The sequence below is a fragment of the Polychytrium aggregatum genome, assembly GCF_025602895.1.
Source record: "Polychytrium aggregatum strain JEL109 chromosome Unknown BJ171scaffold_9, whole genome shotgun sequence".
NCBI lineage: Eukaryota > Fungi > Chytridiomycota > Chytridiomycetes > Polychytriales > Polychytrium > Polychytrium aggregatum.
In genome coordinates, this window is record NW_026516211.1 from 997954 (window position 1) to 1012860 (window position 14907).

The 14907-nt window shown below is 58.7% G+C and overlaps 3 protein-coding genes across 3 annotated transcripts; all 3 read left to right on the forward strand.

The window, feature by feature from the left end:
• The first annotated feature begins 33 nt into the window (after window positions 1-33).
• On the forward strand, window positions 34-2259 carry BJ171DRAFT_495639 (velvet factor). Its single transcript, XM_053110152.1, has 3 exons — window positions 34-246; window positions 621-761; window positions 1144-2259. The coding sequence occupies exons 1-3, from the start codon at window positions 224-226 to the stop codon at window positions 1835-1837; spliced, it is 858 nt and encodes a 285-aa protein (XP_052969175.1). The 5' UTR covers window positions 34-223; the 3' UTR covers window positions 1838-2259.
• Window positions 2260-5561: 3302 nt separating this feature from the next.
• BJ171DRAFT_495648 (uncharacterized protein) lies at window positions 5562-10017 on the forward strand. The gene is made up of 13 exons (XM_053110153.1): window positions 5562-5747; window positions 5968-6064; window positions 6294-6396; window positions 6592-6664; window positions 6884-7810; window positions 7978-8158; window positions 8335-8428; window positions 8554-8595; window positions 8707-8719; window positions 8930-9005; window positions 9173-9402; window positions 9544-9576; window positions 9662-10017. Exons 1-13 carry the CDS (start codon window positions 5688-5690, stop codon window positions 9698-9700), a joined length of 1968 nt encoding a protein of 655 aa, XP_052969176.1. The 5' UTR covers window positions 5562-5687; the 3' UTR covers window positions 9701-10017.
• A 176-nt stretch (window positions 10018-10193) lies between these two features.
• BJ171DRAFT_311789 (uncharacterized protein) lies at window positions 10194-14495 on the forward strand. The gene is made up of 3 exons (XM_053107104.1): window positions 10194-10576; window positions 10928-11050; window positions 11441-14495. The coding sequence occupies exons 1-3, from the start codon at window positions 10439-10441 to the stop codon at window positions 14345-14347; spliced, it is 3168 nt and encodes a 1055-aa protein (XP_052969177.1). The 5' UTR covers window positions 10194-10438; the 3' UTR covers window positions 14348-14495.
• Window positions 14496-14907: the final 412 nt, after the last annotated feature.

Sequence of the window (14907 nt, forward strand, 5' to 3'; positions counted from 1 at the left end):
CCACCCAAGACAACATTCCGTGTTATCGTTGGCCTCCTCCCTCCCCGATTCGTCGGGCGAGGACCAAGGTCGCCCCCCACGGGCCCGTTGGTGCGCTGCCCTTCTGCTCGGCGCAAAAGGTGCGCTCCAGGCCGCCTGGCATCCCGTCCGCCTTTCGCCACTCTTGCGTTCTCGCACTCTGGCTGAATCCAACCGTCCGCTCCCTCTTCACAAATCACATCCGATGGCAAGCAGCGCCGGTGGCAGGTATGCACCGGGATAGCCAGAGACGCCCCGCCGTCCTCGCCGTTTCCCAGTTGCCCGCAACCCAAAGTATCCCCCTCTTGCCTTCCCGCTTTGCTGGTCCCAGGCGAGCGGAAAAAAAAGCACAGGCGGAAAAGCACCCAAAGGCATCGAACGGGACAGAAACCGGATCGACTGGAGCCACCAGGGCGAGCCCGTCGCCATCCCCCCAAAGGAGTGGCGACGGGCTCGCTCGTGAGCAGTGCGCCCGCAGGATCGGCTCTCTCTCTTGCCTACACAGCTGCCGGAGGGCGAGGCTGTGGATAAATTGTGTCCACTGACAATCGAGCCCAACTTACCCTCGGGCCACTCCCCTGCCACTCCATGCCGACGTACAGGGACTACTTTCTCGAGGTCTTGCAGCACCCCAGCCGTGCTCGCAGCTGTGGATGGGGCGATAGCTCGGACTTTAGGCCAATAGATCCGCCAAGCATCCTGCAGCTTTTCGCCAGGACGCCCGACGGCCGGATCCTGAAGAGGTACTATGGGAAGCGCTCATCCTTCGTGGCTGCATCCGTACGCTTCATCGACGTTGGTTTGAGCTGGCCAGCGACGTGTAAGCGGCGATTGGCACGGCCCCGGACACCAGTGCGGGGGCAGACCAGCCCAAAAGCAGGCAGCTATTGCGAGGAAGGGAGAGAGAGAGGGAAGGAAGGAAGAAAGGACAGCAAATAAGCACGAGCGAGCGTTTGATCGCCCAACTTCGGCCACACTGCAAGCCCAGCACGCTCATTCCAGGCATCCAGGAGGAGGGCTCCTTGGTTCCCGGGGCCCCGTGCGGCAAAGCCCGCATTCATCGACAGGCCCGCCTGCATTTCACTGATCACATATCTGCCCGGATACTCAACAACGGTAATGCAGCCCGAGAGACATCTATGAAGCCATCAATTTTGTCGTGCACGTCAAGTTGTGGTCTAACGAAGGCGATCGCGACCAGAGCTTCACACCCAAGCCGATATCCCGACGAGGACGAAAACCCAACAAAGCCAAGCTCCAGTCGCTGATGCTGCTGCAGGCGCCACCTGTTGTGTATGATGCGATGCCGAAGCCCCGGATCGCGGAAAAATCCGAGGAGCTCGAAGACCACGACGATCCTGAGGGGCCCGATGAGCTCGGGGAGCACGGCATGACGGAGGACGTGATAGCGCCGTCGCAGCGCAGCGGCTCAACAGGAGCATCGTCGACATCCGTGACGACTCCAGCGATAGCCTCGGCAGCATCGGTATCCGCAGCAGCAACGGCAGCAGGATTAGCATCAGCGTCAACATCGACCCCGCCGGTGGCATCCATGACTAGGGCAGTAGCAGCCGCAGCCCCAGCCGCTGTGTCGTCACCTCTCGGGGTGGCATCGATATCGCCTACCACGACAATACCGCCTATGGCAGGCCCACCTCCGCTCCATATGGCGCTGTTCGGAAACCTGGTATCGCAGTCGTACTTTTTGACCGGAATGAACGAGGAACGAGGGGTGTTTTTCATTTTCGATCAAATCTGCCTCCGCGTCGAGGGCCGGTACCGGCTCAAGTTCTTTCTCAACGATGTCTTCCACAGGTGAGGGCCTGAGCGTTATTTGCACGTCGGACATCGGCTCCGTCTGGGAGGATCCAAAGGGGAGCCTTCAGTCGCCGGCTGCAGCAGCTTGGGGGAGGGATAGCAGGCCATACCGCATGCGAAAGTTTGCAGCCTGTGGCATCACAGAGTCTGGAGGGGCAAAGGGAGCCTACGAAGCGGATTGCGCCTGACCAAGGGGGGAAGAGCGAGCAGCGTCTTGACCCGAAGGAGATGGGCCAGAGTCAACGTCGATGGCAGCGAGCTGCAGAGAATGGCCGGACGGGAGGGCCTCGGACAGGCCCTTGGCTGGTAGTTTTGTACCTTCGACCTGCATATATAGCGGTTGCGAGTGGCTGTTCTTTGGTGTATTTGTGGGGCTGGAGACTGTGGACGACCCAACGCAGCGCTGTGATTGTTGGGCTTGGAGCGAGCAGGACCGAGAGCCGAAATCGCCGCGACCTGGTTGTCAACGGCGAGCTGGACAGCAATGGCCCATCCCCGACAGAGAACCACACGTGCACATGCAGGCTAACTGACCTCTCTGCTTCCGTTCTAATGCCCCGGAACTGCCCCACGGGTACCGGTACAATGCAATCTGTATCTGCGACGCTCTTCGGGATCCGCCAGCCAAGAAATCCGGTGCGGGGCACCCGCACTTGCCTCGGTTCTCAGCGACCCGTTCACCTCCTACAGCTGGAAGCGATTCCCAGGAATGCAGCGTGAGTACCACAACGACCTCTTCAGCAATCTTTAGTGTCAGCGGGGATGCCTCACGCTGTCCTGATCGGGGGCAGGTGGAACTGTGTATCGGATGGCTCCTGCTTGACGGGCGTCGTCGGTGGTGCACCAACGGTTCCTGCGTCATTCTGGGCTACAAGTTCGCCGGATCGGGTGAGGGCGGTGCGCTGCTGGGTGGCCACTTGGCGAGGCATGAAGTGCTTCTGCAGGCATCCCCCCCCCAAGAGCATTCTGCGGTCGATGCTGGTGGTTGTGACAGCAAATCCGAATCGGTGGCCGTGGCGGCTTTGTCCGGCCTTAAGGCACCAGAACCGAGGCTCTGGCTACTCGGGCGCGTGGCTCAACCGCGACCGCAGTATGCGGACCTCCCGGCTCCCAGCGGACATGCGACCTAATGCAAAACCGTTCTTCCGCTCGTGCACCCTCACCATGGTTTGCGCTCTCCACGACTGGCTCCTGTGCTGCGCCGCATTCTCCCACTGGCCGCAACCGCCGATGCCGTCTTCACCAACGAACTCGCTGCCCTTGGCCATCGGAAAAATGCGGCTCCCACGCTCGCCTGCTGACGAATCGTCGCCCCGTGCACCTCGGCGCAATATCCGTCTCGGTGGCGCTCCCGTACCAAATCGACGGAATAACCTGCCTTCTCCGTGCATCAATGTCCGCCCGGCTGGCACTCGCACTCTCACTCGCACCCACACCTCCACCCGCCCTCACGCACCTACACCGACACCCACGCCATGCCGATGCCGGCGGATACTGGGCCCGTGCTGCCTCTGTTCGAACTTGCTTCTAAACAAACCTCGGATGACCCTGAAATCGATATCGCTCGGCTGGATGCTCGGTCCTGATCGGTCGGAACCTTTGGCCGGCGATACGAACTGGCTACTCTGGGCCTCGACACTTGTCGCCACCGCCTGTGCTTTTCTGCTTTCTGCCGACACTGTGCTGAAACGGATGCACTCGCTCTGCAATGGCTCCCATCCGGCAACCTTTGATCTAGTCGCAACGCCGCTAACCGTCCGTCTGGCCAAGCAAGGCACGGGGTTGCTGGCTCGACAAGTTCCTCGTCCGCCTCCTCGCGGTCGAAAGCTTCCGATCCTGGACAGCAAGCCCACAGACGAGCCCAATCCCTAGCAACTCTACCCTCGGCTGTTCTTCGTTTCCGATTCTATCCCACTCACACCACCCATCCCACTCATCCACTCATCCCACCCATGCCATCCATTTCACTTTAACCACCACCATCGTGCTGGCCACAGCATCGCGACAAGCACACTGCAGGCCACAACACCACGATGCCCAGCGATTCCCGGCACTCAGGATCCGACCTCCAACCCCCAGTATACAGCATTCTCCTCGCCGCCTTTGGCACGCTCTCGTCAACCTGGCAACAATCGGGAGTATCGTCTCCCAACGGTTGACTGAAGTTCTGGCCCCGCCTATATCTCGCCTTTGATCCCCCTCTTCCTCCTCCCCCTCACTCTTCTCCTTTCCCTCTCTGACACTGCTCTGCACATTGGGAGTAAATGATCCCCATTACCACCACTCTTTAGAGATCGAGAGCAAGTTGCAGACAGGCGATCATCTCGCTGGAGTCGGTTGAAGGGTACAGGCAATAAATTGTTGCTTACCTACGAGACTCCAGTCGCCCCTCACGGCCGATCGGCTTTGATCTCACTGATTTGGCAAAGCCAGCGAAGGAACCTTGACGTTATATGGTGAGCCTGTCGCTCATCAGCCCAGGACGGCATCGCTCTGGGATGGGGTCGTTCTGGCATGGAGTTGCTCTGGGATGAAGTCCTTCTGCGATGGATTCGCTCCGGTGTTGATCGCCACCATTGACTCTATCAACTGACTCGACCTTGAGCACAGATGGCAACAGATCGAGCCAAAGGGTCTTTCCAATCTGTTGAGTAGCGTGCCTATATCCACATGACTCTGTCCCAGCTTCCGGGTCGACGACATCACCATCCCCATCACCATCACCATCACCATCACCATCACCATCCCCATCACCATCACCATCACCATCACATCACCATCACCATCACCATCACCATCACCATCACCATCACCATCACCATCACCATCACCATCACCATCACCATCACCATCACCATCACCATCACCATCACCATCACCATCACCATCACGCCCTGCCTGCGCGAGACACATACACACCCTCGCTTGCTCCATCATTCGGCGGACACTCCGCCTCATTGCAGATCGCTCTCATCGCCTCGGGGCTCTGCTATCGACCGCTTGCTTGGTGCCAGGGTGATTGCGCCACACAGGATCCAGGCGACTCGAATGACATCTCGGGAGGGCGGCCCGACGGAGCGGTTCTGCACAATTTTTCGGGATTGGGTGCTGTTTGACAGCTCCCCCTTCCTCAGACCAGCCATAAGCCTGTATCACGGCGTGCTGCGTTTCCCTGCTTGCTGCTTCCAGTTTCTTGTCCAAGCAACTTGGTTTCGATCTGCCACGAGGGCAGCCGCCAGCACGGGCATGCGACATAACCTTCGCGGCTGCCGACATGACCGCACCCAGCCAGCCAGCCAGCCAACCTTGCGGCTTGCGGCAGCCATCCCCGTTCCAGCGAGCCAGGAGAGTGCAGCAACGAGGGTGCGGGTGGGTGCAAGCGTGCTCTTTGCCGGGATGCTCGCACCACCAGCGGCTCGCGACGGGCGGCCGCCTGGCCCCGGGCTGGCTGCTGCTTTGACGACAGGGCGCGGCGATTGGTCTGTCGACAGAACCCGTGGGAGCCCGCGGGTGGTCAGCGGTCGCCCGGTCCGGCTGGATGCGGTGAATGGAGGCGGCGCTCTGGGGTGGCACAGGTCGTACCGGTGCGACTGGTGCTGGGCCGTGTGGCTTCGCACGTTGGTTGCACAGGCTCGTCGCACTGCGTCTCGCTCGCGTCCCGCTGCGCTCTCGGCCCCGCACTGCCTGTGCTCTCTGTCGCTGTTGTCCTCTCGCCCCGGCGGTCTCGCCAGATCTCCCGTTTTGCCCCTGGACATTCGCGGCCTCTGGCTTCCTTGGGCTTTCTCCACTGCCGGCTCGCCATCTTGCATCTCCCATCCCATCTCGTCCCTTCATCTCGACCATCCAGCACCATGCAGTGGCCATACTCTATCGAGGTCCCCGACGCCCCGGAGATTCCCGGCGAGGGCAAGGTATGCCGCTGCCTTCTGTCGCCTCGCCTGCATCGGCCGCTGCGCTGGAGCGGGTGGGGGGCCAGCCCTTTCCCGCTGGGACGCTTCACATGTCTTCCTGCCTCCTGCCGGCTCATGCTCGATGCTCGACGGCCTTGTCTTGTCTCTAATTGAATCATTCTCTTGTACCGACGCTGCGTGCGGTCGGTCCTCCCTTCCGTCGCCTCGCCGCGGCTGCCAGCCCCGTCTCAGTCCCTTTGGTGAGGGTGTCCTCATCTCCGAGCTTCCCAACACAAAGTCAATCTACGAGAACTTCCTGAACGGCCGCAAGATCGGCGGTATGCCCTCGACACTGTCGCTGAACCGATTTGACTGTCCCTCATGCTGTTGGGCTGGGTTGAAGTCTCTAGGCCGGAAGCTGCAGCTCCATGGTCGACTAGATCTATGCGGCTGTCTCTCGTCCTGTTGGCTGCCGAGCCTTGCTTTCGAGCTGGGCGCGAAAGGAGACCGTTCTATCAACAACGCTAACCTGCCGCTTCATCCATCTCATCTGCCACATCTGCCCAGGCGACAAGCCTTTCCTCGGCCGGCGTATCGTCGTTGACGGCGTCGCTGGTCCCTATGTCTGGGAGACTTATGACGAGGTCTATGAACGCATCAACAACATGGGGTAAGTCCGTGGGCGGTCTCACACTCTGTACCGGGGCGGTACTCTCATGGGAAACAGCTGCCCCGGCTTGGATAGCGCTGATACACGGGTTCGCTCGGGTGAATGCACGGCCAAGTCGCTTTGTACGAGTATTCTCGTCGACTCTGGAGCATCCTGTGCTGACCAATCGTTCGATTTTGCCATGCATTCCGCCAGAGCTGGTTTCAGACAGATCACTGACGAGAAGAAGGCCAACATTGGTATCTTCTCGATCAACCGACCTGAATGGGTACGCTCTCTTCTGTCGTCTCTCTTCCTACTGTTTGCCATCTTGAGCGACAGCCTTCTGACCTGGCTCGCGGCCGTATACTGAGTGTGGCGGGCTGCACTTTCTCGCGCCCAGAGTGGTCTAACGGAGACCATTCCCTGATGAAGCTCGATGCCACCGGCTATCTCGCACGCATGCGCCGATTCTAACGCTCCACTGTGTCTTATGGCCTGTGTTTAGATCATCACAGAGTACGCCTGTTTTGTTCGCAACTTTGTGACCGTTCCTCTCTACGATACTCTCGGAACCGATGCCATCAAGTTCATCTGCAACCAGTCCAAGCTCTCCATCGTTGCCGCCACCAAGGATAAGGCTCTGAGTCTGCTCAAGATCAAGGCCCACCTGCATCATCTCAAGTGGATCATTCTTCTGGACGAGTCCGACGAAGCGGTCGAGAAACTCGCGCACGAACACGGAGTCAAGACAATCACCATTGTCGAGCTCGAGCGCCTCGGATCCGAGAACAAGGTCGAGCCTGAGCTCCCTGGTCTCGATGACATTGCCGTTATCTCTTATACCAGTGGAACAACCGGTACCCCCAAGGGCGCCGTGGTTACTCACCGAGGAATGCTTGCCTTCACGGCCTCCCGAGACGTCCTGCTCAAGACCGGCCACATGTACAACTTCACTTCCGACGACGTTTACATCTCATACCTGCCCCTGGCCCACGTCTACGAGCGCGTCGTGCAGTCTAATCTCATTGGCCTCGGCGCCCGCATCGGCTTCTTCCAAGGCGATACTCTCAAGCTCCTTGACGACGTGGCCGAGCTGAAGCCGACGATCTTTGCCAGTGTTCCTCGCCTGTACAACCGCATCTACGCCAAGGTTATGGAAAGCGTCAAGGAAAGGGGTGGCATTGCCGAGACTCTCTTCAACTTTGCCTATGCTGCCAAGAAGCACCACCTGGCCAGCGGCTACAGCACGCATTTCCTGTGGGATCGCCTGGTCTTTGGCAGCGTCCGTGCTCGACTTGGCGGTCGTGTCAAGGTCATGCTCACCGGCGCCGCTCCTATTGGAGCTGATGTTGTCGATTTCCTGCGCATCTGCTTCTCGTGCGATCTGTACCAGGGCTACGGATCAACCGAAACCGCTGCCGCCATTTCCTGTGTAAGTTGACCAGGACAGAGCCTGTCTCTGTCCCGACGCGATCCCTCGTCTTGCGCCACCGAGTCTTGTCAGCGTGGCATCGGCATGACATCAGCATGGCGTCGGCTTGTCTGTCTCGGTCCAAATTACCGCTTTCTCATGAGTTCTGCACCTATGGCTCTCTCTAGACCGATCCTCTCGATCTCACCAGCGGACACCTGGGCTCGCCTCATGTCTGTGTCGAGATCAAGCTTGTCGATATCCCCGAGATGGACTACTTCTCGACCGACAGCCCGAACCCTCGTGGCGAAATCTGTGTCCGAGGCGCCTCGGTCATGACTCACTACTACGAGGAGCCCGAAAAGACTGGTATGCAGACATGCAGTGCGTCATTGTCGGTGTGGGCTCACGCGGAATGTCTGTGCCTCTGTGCCTCTGTGCCTCTGTGCCTCTGGTCAAGGTGCGCCTCAGCGCGATAATACCATGCTTGGAGAAACCATCGCCTGATTATTGACCCACATGGCTTCGATCGATCCCATATTTAGCCGAGGCCATTGACAAAGACGGCTGGTTCCACACCGGCGATGTTGGTGCCTGGGACGAGCAGGGCCGTCTGCTGATCATCGACCGTCTCAAGAAGTGAGTACCATTTTTTCTGTCAGCAAACTGAACGCTGTTGTATGTGCTCTATCACATCACCATCCCGGCTCTGGCGATGCGCTGACCATCAAACTCCCATTGGATTGGTTTATCTTCGTGACCAGCATCTTCAAGCTCGCTCAGGGCGAATACATTGCCCCCGAAAAGTAAGTTAGCTCTGCGACCGCTATCGATCAAGATACCGTTCTGTCTCATGTGCCTGATGCGTCTCCCGCTTATTTCCACTTATTCCCGGTCCCTGCTTTGCGTGCGCTCAGGATTGAAATCGAGGTGAGTCGAGGGGCTGGCTCACGGGCTTGGTGGCGTGCAGTGCGGTTGGCTACGTAACGATTGCTGTTGTGGCAACTCTGGCTGTGTTGTGCTTCACCCACTGTCCCGTCTCGTATGATCTCTGTGGGTCATTGGTATTGCTTGTGGTGTTACTGTCGATTGCTCATTTTTCGATTCGATCGGCCTTGTTCTCCTCCCCTGGTGATTCAGTACTCCAAGCACGCTATCATTGCCCAAGCCTTTGTCCACGGCGATTCGCTCCGCTCCAGCCTCGTCGGCATTATTGGTATGGTCGTGTCCTCCCCGATCGAGCACGTTGTTATAAACAGACGGCTTGGGTCGCGCAGTCGATATGTCTCTCGACTTTCGGCCGACAGGGCGACTAAAGAGCAAGTGGACGACTTGTCGCTTGACTCGCCTGCTGCGCTTGTCTGATGCGTTTGCCATCCACAGTTCCGGACGAAGAGCAGTTCATGAAGTGGGCTGCTGAGCACGGATTCGAAGACAAGGCTTTTGCCGAGCTCTGTGCCGACGATGCTGTGCGCAAGGCTGTTGTCAAGACCCTCTCGGACTTTGGTCGTGCCAACGGCCTGAAGGGCTTCGAATGCATCCGCAACGTGTACCTCGAGACCAGCCCCTTCTCGGCCGAAAAGGACCTGCTCACTCCGACTTTCAAGCTCAAGGTAAGTTCTATCTGCTGCCGCCGAATCAAGCTCTAGACCGGTGCATTATTGGTCTCGTTGGCGTGGTGCGGCGACAAGTAAGAGTCCAATAAGCTCGCTGGTGTCATGTGCGACTCACCACTGTACATCTCACTCCCACAGCGACACCAAGCCAAGATCTATTACGAGAAGCAGGTATGTATTTCGATGCGAGGTCCCATCGTTTCTAGCGCCTGGGTCGACTGACGCTGACGGCATGCTTTCCGCCCAACCCTCGCAGATCCACGAGATGTACGAGTCCATGCGCGAGTCTGCCTAGTGGCCGGCTTCCCAGCACTGTCCGCAGCACCTGCAAAATGTACCTGGGCATCCTGTTTATTTTGTGTTTTTGAGGATCTTGTACGCTTTTTCCTGTATCATACAGCGCCCACAAGTGATATGGGACATCTCGTTTTCGTTTTCAATTGTTTCTCTTCCGGGTGGGAATACACACATCCATCGTCCCAACGAACACCCGCCCAGTGGCGGCAGGACATGAGTATGCGTTCGCCCGTATAATTGGTGTCGATAATACCACGTTTTGCACGGATCTGTCCGGCTGTTGGGTGAATGCACCATGACAGGCGTTTGTGCCAGCGGATCCTCCCTCGCAGCGACCTTCTCGAACACATCCCTGGCTTCTGCAACGCCCCACCCGCCGTGCTTCTGGGCGGTGTATGGACTCGATCGTGCGCAGCGCCTCGCCCCCGACACTGCCACCGTCGTCTGTTGACAAAGCACCGCCCAGTTCCGTCCTGGCCCTTCATCCATCCATCTTTCGTCCAGTCTGCCCAGCACCGTCGCTGGCGCTTGCAGGGTCGTCCCGACTGCGTTTCCTGCACTGCCTGTCCTGCTCTGACCAACGCCACTCATCCATCGCTCCCCGCTGCGTCGCAGTGCATCGACACCAGCGCACGCTTCTCCATCCGTTGCCGCCGCCGCTGCTGCGACAACCAGCCTCGTCCTGCGGCTTTTCGACCATATCTCCCGTCCTACGAGGGCGTCTTGATCTCTGGCTATGCTTGACTCTGGGCCCTTTGTCGGTCCATCGCCCCGGCGTGGGCTCCTGCCTGTGGTCTGGTTGATCCTCGGGCTCGCCTGTGCGCCTCTGTTCGTCCGCGCCGCCTTCCTCGTCCCGCAAATCGACAATGCAACGGTGAGAAGTTCTCCCTTTCCCCCCTCTGCTTCGCCTCCCACCGTCTCGTCCGTTCGTCCACCCCTCCCGGCAGCGTCGGGCCAGGTGCTTGTCTTATCGAAACCGACGGCCTGGCTTCAATCGCTGCTACCAAGAGGTGTCACTCTGCCCCTTTGGCTCGCCGAGTCTCCCCCCCCCCGACTGCGGTGGAGCCGACGAACCAGAAGCCATCTCAAGGCACATCAACGAACGATACCTCGCTGGTGCAGCCGTAGCGGTTTCTGGGTGCAGCATGGATCTGGCGTTTTATAATATCGACTGACATTGTTGGCACACATAAACGTATCCCATCTCCTGCTTGGTTGATCACAGATTGTCCTCCACAGCAACTCTACCACACTTTTGCCCATCGACTGGGTCCCGTCGGTGCTTGGCATCGACTTGTGGAATACCCCGGGCAACGATACCAACGAAGGATTCTGCTGCATCATCGAGGTAAATTCCCGACTGCCCTCTTCGACGCTGTGTGGCGATGCATGTCGTCGGCGCTACATTGCATCCATCTTGCCTGCTTGCCTGGAAGCAGGCCAGCCTATGGATTCGGCCTTTTGTTCGCCCACCCACTCGCTTGCTTGCTGATTGATTGATTGTATATCCCTTCTGCCTCACCCAAAATACAACCGGCACTGCCCTCACCGACCCAATCAACGGTTTCGCCGACTGCCGATTCCCCCGTCCCAATCTTCCACCACACCCGCCGAACCGCCGACTTTTGTTTCGGTGTTCCGTACTGTGGCCATGCTGCTCGATTCGCCATTGTCGATTCTCTTGTGCGGTGGCTTACTTCCAACCAATCCTCCTGGGTCACACTACCGATTCAACCAGGGTGCTGGCAAACAGGGCGCTCTCGGCTGCGGGCCCATACCTTCAGCCCCAACGACGTTGCTCTTTCCCGTGAACGTTCCGGACAACTTCACCGCTCTGGATGTCGAATATATCCTCAGGATCTGCGATGTCCGTGGCAGCTACTGCCCAATCTCCAAGACGGTCCAGTTACTGCCGCCGCTGCCAACCACCACTGCCGCCACCAAGACCTCAAGCTCCGCTTCGTCCACATTGACGAGCTCGTCGGCCGCTGCCACTTCAGCGACTGTATCCGTGGCCCCATCGCCAAACCAACTCAACGATCAAAACAATGTGATGGACAATCCAGCCATGGTGCCACTATTGGTCAGTGCTGGATCCCTTGCCATCCTTGCCCTCGGGGCCGGCATATTCTGTTGCCTCAGCCGGGACGTGATTCGGTACAATCCACTCAAGCGCAGCGGCAAGTCTAGTCCGCCGGATGACAACTGGACACCGCTCATCAAGACTGGATCGACATCAACCGAGGGCAATGCCTCGGTCGACAGGAGCACCACTTTCCATCGGCTTGACCAGTTCATCGATCCCAGAGAAGTCTTTTCCATGAAGGCCCCAAGCACCAACCCGGTGTCCTCCTCCCGCGAGATCGAGGCCCCGCCCATCCCCGTGACGGGACCGTCTTCGGTCGTGGACAGGGGCTCCACCGTCGATGCGGCAAGCACCAGCGTTGCCCGCGACCTTTCGGCGGTCAGCGACTCCAAGCGCGGAAGCTTCTTGACAAATCTCCACCACAACCGCCAATTGACAAAGAAGCTCCATAACGTCTCGTCCGATTCTAATGCGGCCGCGGCGCCTGCCCACCCAGGCTCGCAAGCCTCTCAGCGCGCAGAGTCGAGACTAAGCCGAGCAAGTCTGGACACGATGAGCCTCTCGGACTACCAGATGGATATGATGTGGCTTACTCGGTCCGCCGATACACAGCGCGATATCCGCCGGGTCCTCATGGACCGCCCAGCCCAGTTCGATGCGGACGAAATGTCCATCCACGAGAATGAAAAGGTGAATATCGTCTTCCCTGTCCAAGGCGACGACGGTTGGGTAGTGGTTTCATCCTTGGACGGCCGCCGCCGCGGTAAAGTGCCCATCGGCTATCTCTCCCGGACGTCCGAGCCCGACGATGAAGACTTGGCTGGCGCCGGGCCATCTGAGGTTCATGAACCCGTGTCCAGGTGCGACTCAACGTTTTCCAATGCGTCGTCGATCCTGGCTCCGGTCGCATCCTTTTGGCGCCAGATGGACGGTTCAGCGGACTGGCAGCCCGGGCCTGTATCTCCCAACAGACGCCAAACGACGGGACCTGCTCCCGCCAATGTGTCCGCCATCAACCCAGTTGCTTCTCTGCCTCTCCACACATCAAGCACTGTCCAAGGCGTGCTTGATCATCAGTCGCCGGGCAGCGATAAGCTCAAGATCCTCCAGCGCTCAGGCGATCGATGGATTGATGCCACTGTGTCCGCGTCACAGCCGACGAGCCTGGCGGCAATCGATGTCGACCTGGATAGACGGGGACCTACCGCAGATATCCTTAGCTTCTCTGGCGCCCCGATGCGGCCATCTGGGTCTGTATCAACGCTCGTCAACCCCAGCGATCAAGTGCTGCCCTTTGCGTCAAGTCCAGGAGCGTCACCGAGCGTTCCGGCTCACAACCTCCACTTTCGATCAGGAGTGACGTCGCTCTCTGGGGATGCAGATTCACCGGAGGCACCCGGGCTTGTGCTGAGTGTCCTGCGGGCACCATCTGCACGGAGCAGCCTGTTTGGTCCGAATGGTCGCGACTCGCCACCTATTCCCCCACTTTCGAGCAAGCCTCAGCGGGTAGTGCCGCAGGAAGAGCCTTCGCAGCCCCCAGCCCGCCTCAGCAACATTATTCAGCCTGATGTGCGCCGAGTGGCGATGGGATACCAAGCCACCTCCGCGTACGAGCTGACAGTCTATGTGGGCGAAGATGTCGTTGTGGAATCTGAATTCGAGGATGGCTGGGCATCAGTCGAGTCGCCGCACGGCCAGGGCAAAGTTCCTCTCGCCTGTCTAGCTTCCGGGACCACGGTAAATAACCCTGTTGTACACTCAAGCATCGTCGGCCAAACAGCGTCGCTCGTTGCTATTGCCGCGCCTGCACAGACCGCTGGAGACTCCCTTGCTCCCGGGGTGACCGCAGTCCCTGCTGAAGACCAACCGCGCGTGCATGCCAGCGATGCTGCTCCGACGACCGCTCTTGTGTTTGGCGAACTCGGCCCCGAGGTGTCAACCTCTACCACAAGCTCCAACACGGCTCTGCCAACGACTGTCGCTGCGGAACTGCCCAAGACTGACAACCCTGTGGCTGGATCATCTGCCGGGCAAGGCAAGGCGAGGGCCGAAGCCGAAGGCGGTGCCAGGGATGAGACCGACAACGAATCCATCTTCTCGTACTCGATGGAGGAGTCGTCCACGCACGTGGTTCCGACATTGCCCAAGGACGCCAGATTCAACCTGAACCTGGCCAGTATCATCAAGGAGCATGTTGCAACCAACCCGGACGAGCTGACGGTGGCGGTTGGCGAGCATATCGAGCTCATCGAGATGAAGGAGCGCTACGTACTTGCCGACTCTCGACATCAGGGCCGGCGCGGATGGGTCCCCATCGACTGCATCGGCTATGACTTTGGCGACTCGATCCCGCGGCCGACGACCAACAGCTCGATTGCGCCTTCAGTTGTGTTTTCAACAGCACCGACCCTCTCCAAGCTGTCGACTCTTTCGCACACCCTTTCAGACGCAACGTCTCCGCCTGAGTGTCGCCTCCCCAGCTTCCGGTCCTCGGATACTCATAATGGACACTTCCCATCCAACAGCCGCTCGATCAATCTGTCGGACGGATTTGAGTGAAGTGTTGGTGCCATGCCCTCAGCGCATGTGTGTCTCTTACCGTCAAGTTGCAGCCGCGATCAACAGCATCGACTGGCCGGTCACTGAATTGGTCGGTCCGTTGTTCAACTTGAAGCATTGTCCCAGGCACTCTGAGGACAGAGCTACAGGCAACAATGACATAGGCAACTGGGCAGCCTCACGCAGTGTCTCACCGTATGTAATGTACTCCATATCCACTCTCATTTCCCTCTCCGCATCCTTACATCTTCTGGGTAGCTGTGACACACCAGCAATTGTTCTGCATCCCTCTCCCTCTATCTGCATTTGATACCGCTGTGTCTCGTTCGGTTCCCTCCCCCACACCGCTGGACCTGGCATACCTTGGCGTTGGGTTCAGCCGTTGCCGCCTCTTTATGCGGCGCATTCCTGTTCTTTTTCTCTCTGGCCGCTTTGGCATTCCTGTGGTGCTGATTATTGTGCCACGCATTTGTTCTTGCTTTTCTCTGCGTGTATACAGGGGCTATCCCTGACATCAACGTTGTTGCTGTTGTTTGTTGGTCTTCGTGCCCTTCTTTGAA

Bases quoted from the DNA above. Each gene is read 5' to 3' on its own strand.
- BJ171DRAFT_495648 (XM_053110153.1), top strand. From the start codon at position 5,688: ATGCAGTGGCCATACTCTATCGAGGTCCCCGACGCCCCGGAGATTCCC. The intron at 5,748-5,967 runs GTATGCCGCTGC...CGCGGCTGCCAG, and splicing joins AGATTCCCGGCGAGGGCAAG to CCCCGTCTCAGTCCCTTTGG. The intron at 6,665-6,883 runs GTACGCTCTCTT...GCCTGTGTTTAG, and splicing joins CGATCAACCGACCTGAATGG to ATCATCACAGAGTACGCCTG.
- BJ171DRAFT_495639 (XM_053110152.1), top strand. From the start codon at position 224: ATGGCAAGCAGCGCCGGTGGCAG. The intron at 247-620 runs GTATGCACCGGG...GCCGACGTACAG, and splicing joins GCAAGCAGCGCCGGTGGCAG to GGACTACTTTCTCGAGGTCT. The intron at 762-1,143 runs GTACTATGGGAA...ACGGTAATGCAG, and splicing joins GACGGCCGGATCCTGAAGAG to CCCGAGAGACATCTATGAAG.
- BJ171DRAFT_311789 (XM_053107104.1), top strand. From the start codon at position 10,439: ATGCTTGACTCTGGGCCCTTTGTCGGTCCATCGCCCCGGCGTGGGCTC. The intron at 10,577-10,927 runs GTGAGAAGTTCT...GGTTGATCACAG, and splicing joins CGCAAATCGACAATGCAACG to ATTGTCCTCCACAGCAACTC. The intron at 11,051-11,440 runs GTAAATTCCCGA...CGATTCAACCAG, and splicing joins GATTCTGCTGCATCATCGAG to GGTGCTGGCAAACAGGGCGC.